Here is a 22,212-nt window from a genome sequence, read left to right as displayed (position 1 = left end):
AACCCAAACACTAAGTACATACTAGATGGACATTACCTTACTGACAACCCTCATCCTGTTAAAGACCTTGGAGTTTTCATGTCAAATGATCTAAGTGCCAAAGCCCACTGCAACTACATAGCAAAAAAAGCTCTAAGAGTTGTAAACCTAATCTTGCGTAGCTTCTTTTCCAAAAACACCACACTACTAACCAGAGCATATAAAACATTTGCTAGACCAATTCTAGAATACAGCTCACCTGTTTGGAACCCTCACCACATCTCTGACATCAATACAATTGAACGTGTCCAGAAATATTTTACAAGAAGAGTTCTCCATTCCTCTGAAAACAACAAAATACCTTACCCCACCAGACTTGAAATCCTAGGCTTAGAAAGCTTGGAACTCCGTCGCCTCCAACAAGACCTAAGTTTAACTCACAGAATCATCTATTGTAATGTCCTTCCTGTTAAAGACTACTTCAGCTTTAATTGCAATAATACTAGAGCAACTAATAGATTTAAACTAAATGTCAACCGCTTTAATCTAGATTGCAGAAAATATGACTTCTGTAACAGAATCATCAGTGCTTGGAATACTTTACCTGACTCTGTGGTCTCTTCCCATAATCCTAAAAGCTTTAACCAAAAACTTTCTACTATTGACCTCACCCCATTCCTAAGAGGACCATAAGGGGCGTGCATAAGCGCACAAATGTGCCTACCGTTCCTGTCCTATTGTTTTTCTTTTCTTCTTCCTATATATATATATGCTTATACCTCCTAATATTTACTCATATATGTGTTTATATGCTATATAATCTTTTTGTATGATACCTACATATATTGTTGTGACAAAATAAAATAAATAAATAAATAAAGTTTACAAAATTAAAATCCCACATTCCCGGAAAGGGAGTGAGATTGAATTAGAACAGGAGCGTCAAACAAAAGGCCCGGGGGTCGGATCCGGCCCACCGTGTTGTGTCTGCGCCCCCCGAGCTGGCCCTCCTGCCAGAGAGTGACTTGGAGCTGGGCCTGCTGCCAGAAAGTGACTTGGACAGTGAGGGGGAAGGGCCGTCAGGACTTATCTCGGGAGCACCGGCTTCCCTGGCTCAGCTCCAGGAGCCAGAAACAGGCCAGGTGGAAGAGATAATGAAGCCTTCGTCCCCTGACTCTTTCCCCCCACAGGCCACGCCTGCAGACCCAGTTGACAGCAATCAGGCTTGATTGAACCCTAGGTTTCATAGGCAGGAGAGGAGGGAACAACAGAAGCAAGAGTGGAGCAGGCCTAGGAAGTGCTGAGTCATGGAGCCACACCCCACAGGATATAAAAGGCAGCAAGAGCTGGTGTGTCTCTTTGCAACAGGCAAATCCACTGATTAAGAGCTGAAGTTTGTTTCTGGGTGACTCATCAGCGTCGTGGAAGATAACAAAGGCTCTTGGCTGGCTATTCTGCTGCCAGAGCTGATAGTGCCGGCTAATTAAGCCATCATTCGGACGGAGGCGAGGGAGGACAGAACACACAGGGTACTTAGATCTGGCCTGCGGAACCACCCTGGAAACAGCGAATGACTGACCTGTGGTGCTTCTGCCAGTGAAAACAGGCTCCCGAGCTCCGTTTTCAGCTGCCCCGGCCTCCTGCAACCCTCTGCCAGTGAAAATGGAGCTTGGGAAGGCCGCATGCGGCCCTCCCGAATTCCATTTTCACTGGCAGAGGATTGCAGGAGGCCGGGGCAGCCAAAAACGTAACTTGGGAGCCCATTTTCGCTGACAGAGTTCTCGGCCCATCACAGGTGCCCCCGATATGAGTGACGTTGAGCTGGCCATGCCCCCTGCCCCTCCCCCAAGGTCAGACACAACCCTGATGCTCCCCTCAATGAAATCAAGTTTGACAGCCCCTGAGTTAAAAGGATCTAACCCTGTCCAACTGACCTGATTTTTCTCCTCGGGGAACTGTTCTCCAACTCTCTTGAAAAGGAGCTGAAAGGTGGCACGGATGACCGGAGGGCACATCTTGGCAGACCTGGTGATGGTGTTCAGTAGGTCGGTCAGATACGACTGAAGGAGTTGGCCGCTCTGCTGGATCACCTCACTTTCACTGTGGATCCGGTGAAGGCTAGAACATCTGGAGCAAAAAAACAAAAATAACCAAATAACTCAGAACTTCCCTGTATGCCATTCACAGCCATGTTGGATTACCAAAAATCTCTCTCTCTCTTTCCCCTCTCTCTCCCTCTCTCCTGTCCATCCATCATCTATCCATTATCTACCTACCTACCTACCAACCACCTACCTACCTATTTATCATCTCTTCCATCCAAGAAGATAACCAAGAATTCTGTCTCATTCATTCATGGCTCTACAGAGCCACTATAAATGCTGTGAAGGAAGCAAGGCCATTTCATATTCAAAGTGTCAGCGGAATACTCATGTTGTGGTCTGCCGGCAGCCAGCGGAACTGGCAGCAGAGTCGGACAATGAGGAGGTTGGGGAGGAACTTGGGCCAGTCCTGGGGACTGGGGAAAGCTTGGATAAGGACTCTGCATCAGTGGCAGAGAGGGAGTTAGACAGCAGAGAGGCAGAGGAACAGCTGGAGCCTGTTCCCAGTATACGCATGCGCAGAGTTGCCAGAAGACAGGAACAACTCAGAAAGTGGGGTCGACTCGGGAGTAAAGCCACATCTTGGAGGTGATTGGCCCTTCCCATAAGAAATAAAAGAAATAAAAGAGAATAAAAGAACAGGGAATGGACTTTTGCAAGAAACAATTCATTCGTTCCGTGACTCTGAGAGACTCTGTCCCAGGTTTTGCCTTGTACTGCGGTTGGAAACAAGTTACATGGCAGCTTGCCAAGCGAGATAAGGTGTGTTGAGAAATATCCCTTTGCAAAACTGTTTGGACAAACTGTTTGGACAAACTTTGCTGACTGTGAATGAAAGTAATTCACAGTTGTGTAAATAAAAGAGGTTTTGCCAGGACCAATTCCTGCCTCCTGCTTGTTAAGGGAACCTAGGTCAGAACAACTCAGTGTAACTTGCCTACCAGCCACAAAATTCCAATGTTCTAAAATTAGGTTGCCTGATACATGTTTTCATCCCAACATCTCAAGCAATAAGACAGTGAGAATCACCTCTAGCAAGCACTAGGATTCAAGACCCGCATTATTTCCTTGATAAGCAGGCCTGGTTTTTATTTTATGCACAATTATATAAAACCTCCAGACTTTGCATTTTTACACCTGAACAGCATCCAGGTAATGTTGTGGCTCGCCAGCTGCCAGCAGAGTTGGCGGCAGACTCGGACAATGAGGAAGTTGGGAAAGAATTTGGGCCAGTTCTGGAGTCTGGGGAAGGCTCTGATGAATCCCCAGCGTCGGACATAGAGATAGAGCCAGGGCCGTCCAGCATTTCCCAGCCAGAGAGGCAGCTGCCCTTGGAGTCAGAGATGAGTGAGGAGGAGAAGGAACAGCTGGGGCCTGTTCCAGATGCGCATATGCGCAGAGCAGATAGGAGAGATGAAGCAAAACAAATGTGGACACTGATTGGCCCCTCCCTGGCTGGGGAATAAATAGGAGGAAAGGGGAATGGTTTGGTTGTCGCAGACAACCGTCCACATTTCTGGAAAATTGGCTCCTTGTGTGTTTGGTGGGACAAAGACTGCCTTGCCAGAATTGAGGTCTGTCTGTTTCTCTGTTTGAACGAACTTAATTGGCAGCCTCCAGGCAGGGAGCTCACATCCTTGCATTTATCATAAGGAGCTGATAAGGACTATCGTTTCAGTTAACTTCTTGCAGGACTCCTGCCTGGACTTTCTGTTGGTGAATGCAGTTAATTCTCAATGTGTAAATAATGAGGTTTTGTTTTTTTTGCAAAGGCCAGGTCAGAAAAGGTAAAGAATGTGTGTCGTGTCCCACTCCTCCGCTGACGGCCGGGTCAGGGAAATCCGAATCAGGCTTGCCTCTGCAGCTCTGCCCAAAGTCCTAGCAAAGTCCTCAGAGCAGGCAGGAGACCAGTAAGTGACTTCAGCAAGATAAGTTCGACTTTTGCCTGACTCAGAGACTGCCAGAAAGCAGATCCTTTATATAGGCCATGGGGTGTGGCTCCATGACTCAGCACTCATTAAGGCCTGCCCCTCCCTTCCTTCTGTTGCCTCCGCCTCTCCAATCTTCTGATGCGAGGATTACTCCAATCAGCTGTTGGTAATAAACCCTCCTCAGGCTCACATGCTGTGGAGGAGGGGGAGGGGTCTAGCTGCTCCGTTTGCCTGGGCATGGAGTCAGGGCTGGGGCAGGGAGGTGCTCCTTCTTCTGCAGTTTGTCTGGGCATGGAGCCAGGACTGAGGCCGGGAGGCATACATTCCTCCGTGTTCGGGAGCAGATAAGCAGACCCCGGCTGCTCTGAGGGCGGGCAAGACACAACAATGTGAATGTCTGACACTGACAAAACTTCCTCTCAGTTGTCTTAGGCACTAACATGCTGGCAACCAAGATTTTTTAAAAAAATCTTCTAACCTAAAATCTATTTAACATCAAATGGCATATTTCAAAGAAACCAGTATTATTTCCCAGAATCCATTTGGGAATCAAATCAGCCCTTTTTTAAAGAAATTGGGATGGGAAATAAATCTTGGAGAGCAAGAGCCCCCATCTACCACCCCAGTTTTCCTTCTGCTAAATGGGAGGGTTGTGAACAGTGGTGGGATTCAGCCAGTTTGCACCACTTCGGGAGAACCGGTTGTTAACGTTCTGAGCAGTTTGGCAAACTGGTTGTTGGAAGAAATCATTAGGGCAGAGAACCGGTTGTTAAATTACTTGAATCCCACCACTGGTTGTGATTGATAATGTTCATAAGGGCTGCCATTTTGTGAAGGCACCCACAACCACTTCTCAAGGTTTCGTGTCCACTGCAGGAGTGAAATGCTCCCGGATTAGACCGGATTGCGCAATCTGGTAGTGATCGTGGCCGGTAGTTTGGTGATCTGGTAGTGATGGCGGAGCAAAGCTCCACTCAACCGCTCGGGTGTCATTTCTTCCAGGTTTTAACCAGGAAGTAATGTGTTTTTACCTTCTGCGCATGGCGCATGCACTTCCGAACCATTAAGGAAGGAAGTAGATTTCACCCCTGATCCACTGGCTCAAAAATGGTGAGGCCCTTGACTATAAGTCTCTCCTTCACAGAGAGGCCACCCCTCTGTTGCTCCTTCCTTCTTCCTACCCGATCTCTTTGCTTTCCACTTTGCTGGGATCTAGTTCGATGTATCTCTTCTCTTCAAACACTCGGTTGATTGACGGCCTAAGGATTCGATGGAGGTATTGCATACCTGCTACCTACAGAGTCAGAGATTATTAGAGATACAGCAGAAGAGGGTGAGCTTCAGAGTCAGAAATTGGTAGGAAGAGCCTCCCACCACCCGTCATGGAAGGAAAGCAGAATCCCACAAAGTACCTTCAGAAATGACTCCATAGACTTAGAAGCTAAAGAGTTGCTCCGAAACAACGTGTTGGGTTCAGCTGAAACACAGAAAGTGGTTTATGATCTGTCATTGATCTATGTACCCTTTCAATCACTTCATCTTATTTTATGAAGAAAAACAGGATGACTTGCTATCGATTGATTACATTTTGACCCTTGAAAGGGTCAAGACATCTTTCATTGGTTGTCCCCTTTGATAGTGATTCTCTTAGAGATTGTCTGAAACAAATATGATAGTCATCTTTGCCATCATTGGCTTTCAAAAGAAGAAAGACTTCCCTCTTTTTCATATTGATTGCTCTCTTCCCCCTTATATCTTACTAGCTGGATGCCCGTGCTTCGCTACGAAACTATGTGATCGGGCGTGATAAATTGACACTTCAAGCCTGAAACTTAATGTAGAATGTGTAACTCCGTAGCATCCGAGCGTGTGGCAGCTGGAACAGAGGGGGAGCAGGAGTAGAATGTCCCAGCCTGCAGGCTGGATAAGTCACACGCTAGAACGCCCATGCCCGGTTTAGCGAAGGGGTAGCATCAGAGCATGTTAATATAAGGCAACTGGCAGTTGGGACAGAGTTCCTTTCAGGTGGGGAGGGGGAGTAGAACGTCTAACTCCTTAGAATCAGAGCATGTAAATATAATACTGTATATGAAATACTAATGATCTGATGGTCATTTCGAAAAATCTTTTCTTAGCGAGCACCTAGAAGCCAAGAGGAACATACGTGCCAAATTTCAAGTCTGTAGGCTTTACCGTTCTGGAGATTTCGTGATGAGTGAGTGGTATTTGATTTGATTAAAATTTGATTAAATTAAATAAATATTTGGCTTTTATATATATAGATATATATAGATATATTTCAGATATTCTCTCCTCTTTGCATTCTCTTTTCCTTACCTTCTGCTGCCCATCCTGCCCACCCAGAAAGCTTCTAAATACCTTGACAATTCCAAATTGAAGGCAAAGGAGTTTGGCCACAACTAAATTGACCACAACGCTCATTGGGATTAAGAAACAAGAAAGGACAGACAATTAATAAACTGAGTGGGACAGGTTTAGCGTGTCCAATGGCTGCGCTGTATACCCAAATAACAAAATGTATCCTTATAGCATGCTGTACCAAAATGGGGGGGGATGATTTAACGTAGTGTAGCATGTAAATATGTAACACGTTGGTTTGCATGCTACATATTAAGATATCACATGGAACCACAAATTACTTATTGCTACTAGTTTAGCTACTGGTCTAACCCCTTTGAACCCACACACCTTCGTGGTATTAAATACCACTCTTCATGGTATTTAATTTATTACATGCATAGCCCATGAAAGTCGGAATGAACTCTCAGCAGTTTATGCGACAGAAGCAGTATTAAAATATCCATGATTTCATTAACATGAAAAGCAATTAAAACAAACTCAACATCCCCAATCACCAGACACACACACACACAAAATTGCAGGAATTTTTCCAAGCAGTCACCAAGGAGCCAACACTGATTCAAAGGCACCCTCCCCTCCGCCTCCCTCCCACACACACAAAATCGTAGTATAAAGGGATGTGTTCCCTCCTGCCCTGCTCCTTACAGGTTCTGTCCAGCTCCAGTTTGAAGAGGAGGTCCAAGAACTCTTTAATCAAGCCTTGGCCCAAGAAGAGCTTGACTAGGTTCACCGCCAGTTCCTGTCTGCATTCAGCTGTTGTGGTCTCATCAATCAGGGTTATTAGGTGCACTTTCTTGTTCTGTAAAGAGAAGAGCGTGGGCCGAGGAAATACATTTTATGGAGAAGTTACCGCACATTAATTTCAGAAGGGGAGGGTGTATTTTTCATTAAAAACGGGATGTTTCGTGTGTCCCTTTGAACAAAACTGTCTGCGAACTTTGAGAAATAAACTCAATAAAAGGGAAAATCGGGGTTGTCTGGACACCATAGTGGAAAATATTGAAATGAAAATGAACACAGAAATAGAGAGAGATAAGGAGAGACGTGGAAGAAAGGGAGAAGGAGAGAGAGGGAAAGAAGAAAGGGAGAGGAGAGGAAGAAAGGGAGGGGAAATATGAGTAGGAGAGAAGGTTAGAGTGGAAGGAAGAATGGAGGAGGGGGAAAGGAAGGGGATGTAGAGAAGGAGTAGGAGAGGAGAGAAGAAAGTAGGAAGGATAAAAGAAGGGAGGGAAAGGAATGAGAAAGAGAAGAAAGATTGTTGTAAAACGAAAAAGATAAAATGGAAGAAAGACAACCCTGAACATGTTTGAATACATCAGGATAAAAATTGAATTAGCTTAAAAACAATAAAAGAGAATATATGTTAGTAAAAATGGAGAAATTTGAACTTGAGGGCGAAAGAAGATGTGGTTTATATAAATGAGCATAGAAATATTAAGATTGTGATCAAAAAATGGAAAAAGAATATTTTGGCAGAAATTGTAACTAAGTAAAATATATTTGAATATGTTAAATTAAGGTGTATAAGATATGATATGTCCAATAATCTGTTCATAAACTCTGTGTGTGTGTGTGTGTGTGTGTGTGTGTGTAAATCAATAAAAATTGATTTTTTAAAAAAAGAATATAACCGTCTACATTCTCTGTTTTATGAAGCACATTTTCATAACACGTACAGCCTCTGTGCAGCTGCCTTCCATTCCAAGCCACCCAAGAGTCGTAAGCGTTGAGCCAAAGACCTTTCCCTGCCTAAGGCAAAAGATGAAACATGGATGAAGATTCTCAGTCATCCAGACAGAGTTATCTGGAAGGTGAATCATGGCCACTGGACCTCTTTCCTTTTCTTGGTTTGAAATGTTTTGTGGCTTATCAAAGTAGCTGCCTCAGTCTGAGATTCTCCATCAACAAAGAAGCTACTTCCATAAGCAGCAAAATGTTTCAAAGTAAAAAGAAAAGGAGTCCAGCTGCCATGACTCAACCTCCACATATGGCCCTTTGTTCTGTGTACAGCAACTGATCCAGCAGCTCAATTTTGCTTCAACATTGGCAATAAGAGAAGATTAAGAGCTGTGGTGGCGCAGTAGTTAGAATGCAATACTTCAGGCTACTTCTGCTGACTGCCGGCTGCCTGCAATTTGGCAGTTCAAATCTCACCAGGCTCAAGGTTGACGCAGCCTTCCATCCTTCTGAGGTTGGTAAAAGGAGGACCCAGATCGTTGTGGGCAATATGCTGACTCTAAACTACTTAGATGGGGCTGAAGCAGTTTGTTTGTTTGTTTGTTTGTTTATTTATTACATTTGTATACTGCCCTTCTCCCAAAGGACTCAGGGCGGTTCACAGCCAATAAAAACCAAAATACATATGATACAGATTAAAAAACAGTATAAAAAACTAATTCGATATATGGCCTAAAAATTTTAAATACAATTAAAAACCCCATTTAAAAACCCCAATTTAAAACTCCGATTTAAAACTACGTTTAAGCTAGTCCTGCACATCAAAACAACAACGTCTTCAGCTCGCAGCGGAAGGTGCGGAGGTCGGGGAGTTGACGAAGCCCCAGAGGCAGCTCGTTCCAGAGGGCAGGAGCCCCCACAGAGAAGGCCCTCCCCCTGGAGATCACCAGCCGACATTGTTTGGCTGATGGTATCCGAAGGAGGCCCTCTCTGTGAGAGCGCACTGGTCGGTGTGAGGCTACTGGTGGCAGTAGGCGGTCCTACAGTAGGCGGTATATACTAAGTGCTAAGTATTATCGCTATCCATCACCACTCCTGACTGTAGTGAGGCAGCTTAGCAGGTTCAGGAAATATTATTTGGCCCTGAAGAACTATATTCTTCAAGAGAGTGATTGGGACTTCCTGGTTGGCTCCGTTGGCAATGGAGGTGATCTTTCTGGTCACCAACCTCTGGATCATGTTGGACTGCTAAGACAGCGACAATCAGCTGTCCAGCAGTTCGGAAATCCCCCTCTTCGGGAGAAGAAGCGGTGGTGAGCAAAAGAAGCAGAGGTAGAGCTTCCCTAGAGCTCCTGGAAGATACCAGGGGGCTCGAAGGGTTAAGCCCCCTCAGAACTTCAAAGTGCTCCAGATCTGAGGCTTTTTTCCTGCTCCGGCAGACCTAATTGCCGCGACCAACTTCCGGGACCAATTTTAACTTAAAGAAGATAATACCGGACTGAACAGAAACAGGAGAGCTCTAATTATAAAAGCAAGTAATCAATCAATTCCCTGTTATTTTTTTTTTAAGTTTTGGATTTGACTTCAAAGTGAAAATGGCGATCGTTCTTTAATGAGCTACGCAGTTGAAAACGAAAGTGTTACAATTCTCTGTCTGCTGTTTATTGCTGAAGGCCAGCTGGAAATTTTTTTTAAACATTGTAATGAGAAGGGAGAAGAGCTCGAGATACTGAGACTGATTTAAAAAAAAAAGACTTAAAAGGTTTATACGTAATATTAGCCGGGACCAATTTTAACTTAAAGAAGATAATACCGGACTGAACAGAAACAGGAGAGCTCTAACTATAAAAGCAAGTAATCAATCAATTCCCTGTTGTTATTTTTTTTAAGTTTTGGATTTGACTTCAAAGTGAAAATGGCGATCGTTCTTTAATGAGCTACACAGTTGAAAACGAAAGTGTTACAAGTCTCACTGTCTGTTGTTTATTGCTGAAGGCCAGCTGGAAAAATTTTTTTTTAAATATTGTAATGAGAAGGGAGAAGAGATACTGAGACTGGAAAAAAAAAAGACTTAAAAGGTTTATACGTAATATTAAGTTAAAGAGAAATTTTAAGAGATGGCAGCAAAACAATTAAAGTCAACTGCTACAAAAACCCCAGGAACATTAACACCGGGAGTCTCTCCAGCACATACAGCAGATACAAAATCACTAAATTTGGAAGCACTTCAGGATAACCTGAAAGAATTTATGAAAGAATCTCTTAACGATGCTATGAATTGGCAAACTTCCCAGATAGAGGATAAGTTTAAATTAATTACAGAAGAAATGTCAGAGATGAAAAAACAGATGTTAGAAATTCAAACTGGAAATAAAGAAGTTAAAGAAGGTTTGGTGTCAGCAGTACAGGGTCTGGCATCAAATGTGATTTTATTGGAGCAGGAAGTAGAAGAAATAAAGAAAGTTAATTTAAAATTGGAAAATGAGATTGAGGCAGTTCAATGTAAAATGGATAAAGTTGATGATGAAATTGTTTTGGTACAATATAGAGCAATGGAACTTGCTTTACGAATCCGTGGACTGAAAGAATGTAAAAATGAGAATTTGAAGCAAATTTTTTCGGAGGCCTTTGCAGAGATTTTGGCAGTTCGGCCAGTAGATGTGGCATTTTATATTGATAAAATTTATCGTGTGAATTCCTGGATAGCAAGACAAAGAAATCTTCCCAGAGACATTGTTATTTATTTTACTACTAGAACAGTGAGAAATGAGATTTTACAAGCTTTTTTTAAAGGAGACAAGATTCAAGCAGCCGGCCAAGATATTTTAATACTAAAGGAAATTCCCCCCAAAATGTTGAGAGGTAGGAAGGAGTTTGCTTTTTTGGTGAACGAACTTAAAAAATGTCAGATTGAGTATAGATGGGACATCCCAATTGGTATAATAGTTTACTATGAAGGGAAAGCACATCGTCTTAATACAGTCAGTAAAGCACAAGAGTTTTATGCTTATGTGCTTAAGGCTGGAAGTCCACCATCTCCGGATGGTAGGAGAAAGGAAGGTGAAATTAAAGAAAAAGAAGTGATAATAATGGAAGAAGACCGTTTACAAGCGTTGGATGTGTCTAAGATGGGATCAGAGATTCCAAAAGAGCCAAGGATGACAAGAGCAGCTGTCAAACGCAAGGAACAAGAAGAAAAGGCTCAACAGGCTCAATCTGCTATTACCAAGACGGAAACAGTGGGAGGAGCAAGGCCCAAAGAAAGATATGATTTGCGGCTGGTGCTTCAAAAGTTTCCGATTGCTGATAATGGCAATTAGACTTTTATCTTGGAATGTCAATGGATTAAACTCACCACAAAAGAGAAGAAAGATATTTCATTATTTGAAGCAATTTAAAAATGACATTGTATGTTTACAAGAAACACATATTAGAACATTAGACCAGAAATATTTGATAAATTCGAAATTGGGAATACATTTTGTTGCATCTGCTACAGAAAAGAAGAATGGACTAGTTGTTTATATAAAGAGTAATTTATCTGCAACATTAATTGAAGCGGATAATCAAGGAAGATATATTGCTATTGAACTTTTATTGGAAGGGAGAAAAATACTTTTAATAGGAGTTTATGCACCAAATCAACAACAAGAAAAATTTTATAAGTTTTTACATAAAAGAATAACATCTTGGGATTATAAAACTTATATATTAATGGGTGATTGGAATGGAGTGATGGATACCCAGAAAGATAAAAGAAGTCTTAGAAATATTTCCAATCGTGTAAAACTGCCAAAGGCATTCTTTGATTTGATGGAAGATTTAGAATTGAGAGATGTATGGCGAGAACGCAATGAAAAAGAGAGAGATTTTACATTTTTTTCTGACAGACATAGGTATTGTGGGGAAAAGTAGTTAAAGAAATGGAGAAATGGAAGAAGTTACAATTATCATTGTTGGGAAGAGTGGCAGCTATAAAAATGAATGTTTTGCCTAGATTTTTATTTTTGTTTCAAATGATTCCAATTTTGAAGAAAGATGCAAATTTACAAGAATGGCAAAAAGGGATTAATAAATTTGTATGGAAGGGTAAAAAACCGAGGATAAAGTTAAAAATAATGCAAGACGTTAGGGAAAGAGGGGGTTTAAAAATGCCTAACTTGAAATTGTACTATGATGCAGTTGTTTTAACTTTAATTTCTGATTGGATTAATTTAACAGAGGAAAGGATTTTGAATATAGAAGGTTATGGTTTGTTATATGGATGGCACGCATATGTAATATATGACAAGAAAATTGATAAGACATTTAAGAATAATATGGTCAGAAGTGCGTTGTTGAGGATTTGGAAAAAATATCAATATAAGTTAGATGGAAAGATACCAATATGGACCATCCCCAGACATATGATAGAGAATATAAATATATTACAAAAAATGGAAGTTATCACTTACAAAGAGCTTTTGACTATGGAAAAAGGGGAATTACAGTTAAAATCTAGGGAGAAATTGAGGGATGAAGGAAGAAATTATACATGGTTCCAGTATGGACAATTGCAATCTAGATGGAAAATAGATCAGAAAATTGGTATAAGGCAAAGTGATGATAATCTAGTAAAACAAATAAAAGATCAAGGTCAACAGCATATAAAGAGATTATATAATGTATTGGTTGAAATTGATTCAGAAATGGAGTTGGTTAAAGATTGTATGGTAAAATGGGCACAAAATTTTCAACAACCTATAATGTTAGAAACATGGGAAAAATTTGGGTGAGGAATGTTAAATTCACGCAAGCACAAAATTTAAGAGAAAATTTTATAAAATGTTTTATAGATGGCATTTAGATCCTAAAAAACTGTCATGTATGTATCCAAATGTGAAAGCAAAATGTTGGAGATGTGATTGTGAGGATGCTACCTATTATCATATATGGTGGACTTGCAAAAAAGTTAAAGCCTTTTGGATTAAAAATATGGTGGATTATGCAGAACATTTTGAAAAAGAAGATCAAGTTTGTTCCACAGTTCTTTTATTAGGAATAATCTCAGATTGCACTGTTATAGAGACAAAACTGATTCTGAATTTAATAACTGCTGCAAGATTATTGATTGCACAATATTGGAAGAAAGAAGACTTACCTACAATTGGAGAATGGATTAGTAAAGTATCAAATTTAGCAGAAATGGCAAAAATTTCTGCCTACTTGAAAGACTGTACACAAGAAAAATATATATTGGAATGGAGGAAGTGGATTGATTATATTCAAAATAAGTATCAGATTAAAAAATATCAATTAGTTTTTGAGTGAAGTTAGGAATTATTATGTATTAGTTTAAGAAAGAAGGGAATTGATAGTGTGATGGTGTGAAATGGAATATGTTTTATGTTATATTTTAGATTATGTTTGTTAGTTACAATACCCTGTATTCTGTTCTGGGAAGTCTCGGGGGGGGGGGGGGGGGAAGGAGGCGGGGAAGGGGAAGACTATAAATTGATTGGTTGCCATTGTACAGGAATAATGGTAGAATTAAACAAGTTGGAATGGTGCAATATCGGGACTGCTCGGCAAACACTCCCGAAGGGAAAGGGTAAGGAAAGAGGAGTAAAGAAGGAAGAAAGTAGGTAGGCAGGTGGGTAGGGAGGAAAGAAGGGAGGGAGAAGAAAGGATAGGAGGAGGAGAAGAAGGAGAAGATAGAGGGTTAGAAAGGATGGTAGTGAGAAGTGGGAAAGAGGAGGGGAAGTAGGAAAGCGAGGAGAAGGTGGTGGGAGAAGTTTAAGAAGGATGAGAAGGGAAGAAAGGATTAAAGGGGGGAGTGGCAGTCGAGCAGCCCTGATTGAGTATAATTTGAGTATAGGACTGATTGTTGGATAAGTGATTGTATTGTACACTGGTCAAATTGTGGGAATTATTATGGAAAAATAAAAAAAAATTTGCAAAAAAAAAAAGAGAGAGAGAGAGTGATTGGGAGGTTCAGATGGAATGGCTACTCAGTTGTGCTTGTTGTCTTTTTCCCCAGCATCACAAAGCCGGCTCTTCACTCCGCCTAATGATAAGTTCTGTTGTGAGATAGGTTAGCATGAGAGAACTACTGTTGTGACTCCGGCCCCCAAGCCTCTCCTCATGGAGGAGGATGACTCTGAGAGTGATGGGGAGGAGCCGACAAGGCCTCCCTCTCCAGGACCCTCCTCTCTGGCACCGCCCCAGGTTCCAACTGCAGGCCAGGAGAAGGAGCTGACAAGGCCTCCCTCTCCCGGACTCTCCTCCTCCCTGGCAACGCCTCAGGTTCCAGCTGCAAAAGATCAATCATGGATTGACCTGAGGCAGCGACGAAAAAATAAGCATGTGCAGCAAAGGAAGAGGTGTGGCAGGCCCAGAGATTGCTGAGTCACTGAGCCACACCCCACAGGGGATAAAAGCGGGTGGAGTTGCCATCTGGCCCTTGTGACAGAAAAAAAGCTACCAAGTGTGAACTGCAGATCGGTCGTTTGGGAGTTAAAAGGCCTGGACTGTGCAAAGGATTTTTTCTGTGAGCTCTTGGCAACGGATTTTGGACATGTGGGCTTCTTTCTCCGTAAGAGATAAGGAACTCGGAACTTGGCAGGCCTTTGCACTGTTGCTGCCAAGTCTGTCATACACTACAGAAAGTCAGGTCTGTTGTAAATATAAAGGACTGTGGGACACGCGTTTCTGCGTCTTCTCTGTGAGGTGGGGAGGGGGACAGAACAACTACCTGGTCTATCATCACCCAAGGATCATCAGAAATGCTTGGAATAAGAACAGGGGGCTCCCAACCACTCCTTTTCCAGGAGCAAGAATGGTACAAGGGTCTTAGCCTGGCAAGGTGGCTCAGTGGCTAAGATGCTGAGCTTGTTGATCAGAAAGGTCGGCAGTTCGAATCCCTAGTATAGGTCTCCTGCGTGAGCAGGGGGTTGGACTAGATGACCTCCAAGGTCCCTTCCAACTCTGCTACTGTTATGTTATGTTATGTTATGTTATGTTATGTTGTGTTGTGTTGTGTTGTGTTGTGTTGTGAAGTCTTAAACAGTGGAATGACTTTCCTCCATATGTTGTGCGTGTTCCAACACTGGAGTTTTTTAAGAGATTGTACAACTATTTGTCTGAAATGGTACAGTAGTCGTCAACATTCAACACTTCATTTAGCGACTGTTCAAAGTTACAATGGCACTGAAAAAAGTGACTTGCAACCGTTTTTCACACTTACGACCATTGCAGCATCCCCATGGTCACGTGATCAAAATTCACACGCTGGACAACTGACTAATATTTATGATGGCTGCAGCAGCCTGGGATCACGTGATCCCTTTTTGCAACTTGCTGAAACCAAAGTCAATGGGAAAGCCAGATTCACTTAACAACCGTGATATTAACTGAGCATCTGCAGTGATTCACTTGATAACTGTGGCAAGAAAAGTTGTAAAAGGGAGCAAAACTCACATAACAAATACCTCACTAATTTTGGGCTCAATTGTGGTTGTAAGTCGAGGACTACCTATATAAAGTCTTCTGCTTAAGCAAAGGGTTGGACTAGAAGCAGGGGTGGGCTGCTGGGGGTTTCGCAGGGGTTCTGGAGAACCTCTAGCTAAGATTCTGTGCAGTTTGGAGAACCCCCAAATCCCACTCCTGGCTGGCCCCACCCACCCCTCCCCTCCCCTCATGGCCTGTTTTGGATGCAGGTAAGTGCAGGGCGCACACGGAGCTTCGGGGAGGACAAAAAACAGGCCTACCGGAAGTTCGGGAAGGCTGGAAATGGACCCTTTTCCAGCCTCCAGAGGGCCTCCAGAGCCTGGGGAAGCTGTTTTCGCCCTCCCGAAGGCTTGAGGAAAGCCTCCGGAGCCCGAGGAGGGCAAAAACACCCCCTCCATCATGGTGCAGGAGGCCGACTAGGCCACACCCACCATGGCCACGCCCATCCAGCAGCTGGGCACAGAACCCCTTGTTAAAATTTTTGAAGCCCTCCCCTGACTAGAAGATCTCTTAAAGTCTCTTCCAACTCTATTATTCTGTTATTCCGCATCACCTTTATCCCTGCTTTCACTTCCTGGCACAACAGCTCGACAAGAGGCTGGTAGTAGATGGATGGCAGAACTATCTCATCCCGAAGCTGCACCTGGAGGTGTAAGGAGCCTAGATTCCCTCTGAAACACATGGAAAAATAAGGATATTAGATATACTTTATAAGCTGGTAAGCACTTCCCTAGCATTTGGGGATGGTAGATACATTTCAGTTTGGTCTCATGGAATATGAGTTCAGCAGCGGATGAACTCATGGAATATTTCTCATAGGCATCTCCACACTTATTCTCCAAAGAAGAAAAGTTAATCTCAGATGCTCCTAACAGCCTTAGGGCAAAATTAACTAATCAGACAAAAATAAATAAATAACCCCAAGTAAAAGCAGATAAGATGAATCAGTTCAAGACACTGTAAGGCAACTTCTAATGTTTTTGGAGGAAACCCTTCTGAACTTCTGTGGTGCTCTCTAACATCTGTTTTCATTTCTCCTTCGATAATCTGGTAGGTACTGAGAATTCAGACTTACTCATCCAATCTTGGTTTGGATTTGTCTGGGCGGAGCAAAAACCATCCTTCTTCTCGCTGGACAGCCTTCAGCCTTTGGATATTGAATACCACCTGCAGATCAGAAAAGAATGTCCAAGAGAGGTTGGTGGCCTCCTAAAGATGTTAACCATCCAGAAACCAGTGATCAGGTAGCAAGTAGGTGATGGGATAAGCCATTTCCCAATTGTTTCTTTCATGTTAATTTTGGGGGCGGGGGCGGGGAGAAGAAGCTGAGTGACAGAAGAGATGCCATGAAGACAGAGGTGCACCCTATTTTTCAAAGCGGGGTTAGTATAGAGTCTTAGTAAATTAACACTTTATTATCAATTGTCCCATGCACAAGATCCCTGAAAGGAGAGGAGGAAAAAGCAGAAAACAGCCTCTTTAAAAGATTGTTCCTACTCAGGGGTGAAATGTAAAATTTGTTACTACTGGTACTGTGTGGATGGCTTGGTGGTGGTGGTGGGGTAACTTTTTTTTTTAACTTTTAAAAGCATTTTTTCTACAACCTCTTCGGCTGAAGAGCTGGTAGAAAACATTCTTTTAAAAGCCTGTGATGATCAGACAACTCACCTGGGATCACCAGAGGAAAAAAACTTTTTAAAGGGTTCTGACAATCTCAGCTGAGTTGCCTAATCACCAGAACCTTTTAAAAACATTTTTCTACAACCTCTTCGGTCGAAGAGGTTGTAAAAAATGCTTTTAAAGGGTTCTGACGATCCCTGCTGAGCCCCACAATCATCAGAGGCTTTTTTTTTTACTTTTAAAAGCATTATTTCAGCCGAAGAAAAAAAGCTTTTAAAAGTAAAAAAAAAAACCTCTGATGATCGCACGGCTCAGCTGGGGCAGGCAGGGGGCGGGGCCAGGGATTTTTGCTACCAGTTCTCCGAACCACCTGTCACCATCGCTACCGGATTGGGTGATACAGTCCGAACTGGGAGCATTTCACCCCTGTTCCTACTCCAAATCACTGCCACCAACTGTCCTTTAAGAGTATCATAAAAGTGCATTGGTTGGTTTTTTACAAAAAAATATTCACCGTTTTTCTATTCATATGGCTTGAATATTAGCCAATATGGCTTGAATATTAGCCGAGGTGCCACAGTGGTTAGAGTGCAGCATTGCAGGCTACTTCAGCTGACTACTAGCTGCAGTTCGGCAGTTCAAACAAATCTCACCAGGCTCAAGGTTGACTCAGCCTTCCATCCTTCCAAGGTGGGTAAAATGAGGACCCAGATTGTTGGGGGCAATATGCTGACTCTGTAAATCGCTTAGAGAGGGCAGTAAAAACACTATGAATCGGTATATAAGTCTAAGTGCTATTGCTATTGCTATTTTGAGACAGTTTTTCAAACCTGGCAAATTCAAGATGAGTGGACAACTCCTAGAATTCCTCCAGATGGCAGCACATGGTCAATTTGGGCCTCTGGTGGTGCAATAGGCTAATGCAGCCTATTATTAACAGCAACTGCTTGCAATATTGCAGGTTCAAGTCCCACCAGGTCCAAGGTTGACTCAGCCTTCCATCCTTTATAAGGTAGGTAAAATGAGGACCCAGATTGTTGGGGGGCAATAAGTTGACTTTGTATATAATATACAAATGGATGAAGACTATTGCTTGACATAGTGTAAGCCGCCCTGAGTCTTTGGAGAAGGGCGGGATATAAATGCAAAAAAAAAAAAAATTATTTGAGAACTTAAGCAAAACTCAGGTCTAGTAATTCAGGTAGATCAGGGAATCCCAATTGTAAGAGCAGCTGGAAAGGCATCCTGAGAGATTAAACATCAAGCCATTTCTTTAACTTTGCAAGAAAAATGTGTGTCTATTAAGTCAAACTGATTTTCTTGGGAGTTTTTTTCTTTTTTAAAATCATCGTGATTATCATCATCACCGTCTTGACCCAATATAAAGCACATGCATGTATCCATATAAACAACAGTTGTTTGAGTTTATTATTAATGCGTATTGTTTTTGTGTACTGCTTATGTTTTATCCTTGAAAACCACTCAAAATTACATATATGAGACGGGTGTCTATATAAATCAAATCAATCAATCAATAAATACATCTGTTTTGTCATTGATTTACATCAGTGGTGAAATCCTCTGAGGTCTGCTACTGGTTTGCTGTGTGCGTACATGTGCGGTGGGTGCCAAGCATGCACTTTGCACGCATGCACACCGCAGGCGCTACTGCGCAGCGCTGCAAAAGGAGGCTTGAGAAGGTAAGTAGAACAGCAAGGAGGGGGAAACAGCTGTGCCGCATAATTTAGATTTGCTAGAAAGCAGGATTTCCTGCTTTCTAGTGTATCTAAATCACGCGGCACAGCTGATCGTTGGAAACACTGGTTCATCTGAACTGGTAGCATTTTTTTTTACTATTGGTTTGCCCAAACCGGTAGCTTTTATTACGGAGAACCGGTCTGAACCAGTGGCATTTCACCCCTGCATTTACATTCAGTGCCTAGTGTGGTCAGGAGGATCCATTGCCTGAAACAAAAACACCCATCTCTCTCACAAACCCCTGGCAGACCTTCCTCATCTTATAACATCTCCAAGGTGCCTTCATAAAAGGTGCAGGTGGGCCACCTCACAGTGTGTCATCCTTTTTCAATGAGTCAAATGGCCAGGGAGCCACTTAAGAGCATGTGGGGAGGGCAGGGGAGGGGGTCTGGCCCCAGTTCACTCCCTACCATGCATAACAATAAGAGTTGCACAGAACCAAGACGGGCGCAAATAAATCTAATAAATAAGCTAAATAAGTAAAGATGACTCTGCAGTGATCTAGCAATAAAGGAAGGCAATCTCTGCTTTGTGGTGCAATGACTCATCATTCATTACGCAGCCACATTTTCTCAGGCATTGCCAAAATGTTAAAAAAATAAGCATCCATTCACACATTGCACCATGTGGCTTATTGGTTTGGGCGTGGGTATTGTGGGAGCCCAACCATTTATTGAACACATACATGAAAAGTTAATGAAAACGTAGTCTGTTTTTGTTATGAAAGACTGGATTCAAGAGATACGTTTTTGAAAGGGCATTTTTATCTACTAATAAACTTGGTATGTCTTTATAGCTATTATGATATCCTCTAACATTAGAGAATTGTTATTTTTTATTTTATGTTACCCCTTTGGGTAGATTTAGAAATCTCTTTGACAGTTGATTGATATGTGGCAAAACTAGATAATTTCCACCTTTTCAGATTTTATTTGTTTCTCATGTACTTCCTTCACATTTTGGGGTATTCTTTTCCTATTTCTTTCTGGAAAACTGGTTAAGATAAAGCATAATAAATAACTCAGGCCAAAGCAAGTCATGGCTTTATACAATAAGTCTCTACCAACGCTTTTAGATAGATAGGTCCCGGTATTATCAAACAGCAATTATTCTTCCTTTCTTTTAAGTGTATATACCGTAGGAAGAAAAATCCGGTCTCATTCCAAGCCAGGAAAAAGACACTGCAAATGAAATGGAGACTGAATGCAAGGAAGGTTGACTCAGCCTTCCATCCTTTATAAGGTAGGTAAAATGAGGACCCAGATTGTTGGGGGGGCAATAAGTTGACTTTGTAAAAATATACAAATAGAATGAGACTATTGCCTTATACACTGTAAGCCGCCCTGAGTCTTCGGAGAAGGGAGGGGTATAAATGTAAACAAAAAAAAAAAAGGAAAGAAAGTTTATTTGGTTGCCAGAAACTTCAGCGACAGCAGCATGTTTCTGGGATGGCTGACAAAATGGCTAAGTGAGTAGATGGATCTTTATAGGGTTCTGGGGTTTTGGGTTTGAGATGCTCCAAGGGGTTGTGCAATGTAGTGAGCTTTGTGTCTTTTGCTAGTCTAATCATCATCATTATCTTTATTTAATGACCCCATAATCCCTTGTGGGGTGGAGTCTGGGCAACTGAATGGAGCTAAGCAGAGGATGCCCTTCCCATCGCCAGTGCGGAGTTTTGTTCTGCAGATATATTCTTAGTGTGCCCAGAGACAGAAATATCTGCCTTTACCTAGGATCGAACTCGCAGCCTCCTGATTGTGAGGTGAGAGCTCCACCTCTAGGCCACCACACCACTCCTTTTGCTAGTCCAGGGGTCAGCAACCTGTGGCTCTGGAGCCACATGTGGCTCTTTCACGCTTCTGCTGCAGCTCCCTGTCACTCAAAATAGGTGTCACAACCGCCAATGTGCAACACCCGCTGGAATACGATTCATTGAGCTTTTCAACCCCCGGTAGGCCAACCATGGATAAATCCAAGAAAAGTTAAGTTTCAGAAGCATGCAGAACATTTAATTCAACTACATATGCTAGTTTGTGGCCGCTCAAGAAATAGTCAGGCACAAGAAGGGTTTTGTGGCTCCCGGTGTTTTCTTTTCTGTGGGAAACGGGTCCAAATGGCACTTCGAGTGTTTATGATTGCAGACCCCTGTGCTAGTCTAATAATGGCGGGTAAATCCTACTATGTCTAAAAAAAAGGTCAGATCCTGTTCTTGGAATTTGGGTGGGGGAATGCAAATTCTTAACCCCATCAATTCCAGCCTTCTGTGGGAGCTGTGGCTGAAGGTGTTTTGTTTGTGAATAGATTGGCCCAGTCTTTCTTAATGGATACAAAAGTCCTCTAAAGACTTGAGACTTCTATTTGAGGCTATGAGGCTGCTTTCTACCTTGCTTCTCCTTTGGGGAAATATAATATTCTGTCCTCTTTTTAATATTAATACTAATTTAATACTAATTTAATATTAAGAATAAAGAATATTTTAATCAGGGGAGGGGGTTCCTTCCTACAGTACTAAGAAAAAAAGAAGGAAGATGTGCGTGAAAAAAACAAAGAAACAAACATCAGTGTGATCGAGGCAGTACGAGCACCCAAGTCCTCGCTGATTTCAACAGCAGCCATGTTTCAATTTTCAGGCCTTCGTATCCTATGTCTTAGTCACAAGAATTCGCAAGCAGCTACTTCAGGTTATTGCTCTCCTCCCGAGTTCTCAAGTTAGAGTTTCTAAATATAGCAAAAACAGGACAGTCTTTCAACAGAGCCGCCTCCTTGCTCCTCACATGTGCTAACCTGCCTTCAGCGTGTCCTTCTTTTTCAACTCACCTTCCCCAAAAAATCATTCCTGCTGACAAGATCCCAATCCCAGACTTCAACAGTACACAGCTTTTCTGCGGCTGACTCATCCAGGTCAAACTCAAAGGTCTCGTTCCATCTGGGGTAGCACGATTTTTTGATCACCTGAAGAAAGAAATAGGAAGACAATTCCATTGTACGGGTGGTCCTCAACTTATGGCCACGATTGAGCTCAACTTTTCTGTTGCTAAGCAACAGAATTGGGTGAGTTTTTGTCCCATTTTTTTACGATCTTTCTTGCCACAGTCGTTAAGTGAATCACTGCAGTTAGTTAGTTATGAAGTAAATCTGGTTTTCCCCGTTGACTTTGCTAGTTGGAAGGTCGCCAAAGGGGGTCACATGACCCCGGGACCCTGCAACCGTCATAAATATGAGTCAGTGGCCAAGTGCCTGAACTTTGATCACATGACCAGGGGGATTCTGCAATG

The 22,212-nt window shown here is 42.4% G+C and overlaps 1 protein-coding gene across 3 annotated transcripts in view; it reads right to left on the bottom strand.

Annotated features, from left to right (window-relative positions):
• LOC131188794 (ras GTPase-activating protein 4-like) overlaps positions 1–22,212 on the bottom strand; it is a 90,896-nt gene that overhangs the window by 14,726 nt on the left and 53,958 nt on the right. For all 3 annotated transcript variants that reach the window (XM_058164354.1, XM_058164353.1, XM_058164355.1), the window contains 7 exons: positions 21,755–21,889; positions 16,635–16,726; positions 16,113–16,230; positions 7,040–7,193; positions 5,425–5,489; positions 5,194–5,306; positions 1,914–2,106 (listed from right to left, as the gene is read on the bottom strand). In XM_058164354.1, coding sequence (XP_058020337.1) covers positions 1,914–2,106; positions 5,194–5,306; positions 5,425–5,489; positions 7,040–7,193; positions 16,113–16,230; positions 16,635–16,726; positions 21,755–21,889 — 870 coding nt within the window. The remainder of the gene's footprint in view (positions 1–1,913; positions 2,107–5,193; positions 5,307–5,424; positions 5,490–7,039; positions 7,194–16,112; positions 16,231–16,634; positions 16,727–21,754; positions 21,890–22,212) is intronic.

Source organism: Ahaetulla prasina, chromosome 1 (genome assembly GCF_028640845.1).
Source record: "Ahaetulla prasina isolate Xishuangbanna chromosome 1, ASM2864084v1, whole genome shotgun sequence".
NCBI classification, from domain to species: Eukaryota; Metazoa; Chordata; class Lepidosauria; order Squamata; family Colubridae; genus Ahaetulla; species Ahaetulla prasina.
This window is presented reverse-complemented; position numbering and strand designations above follow the sequence as displayed.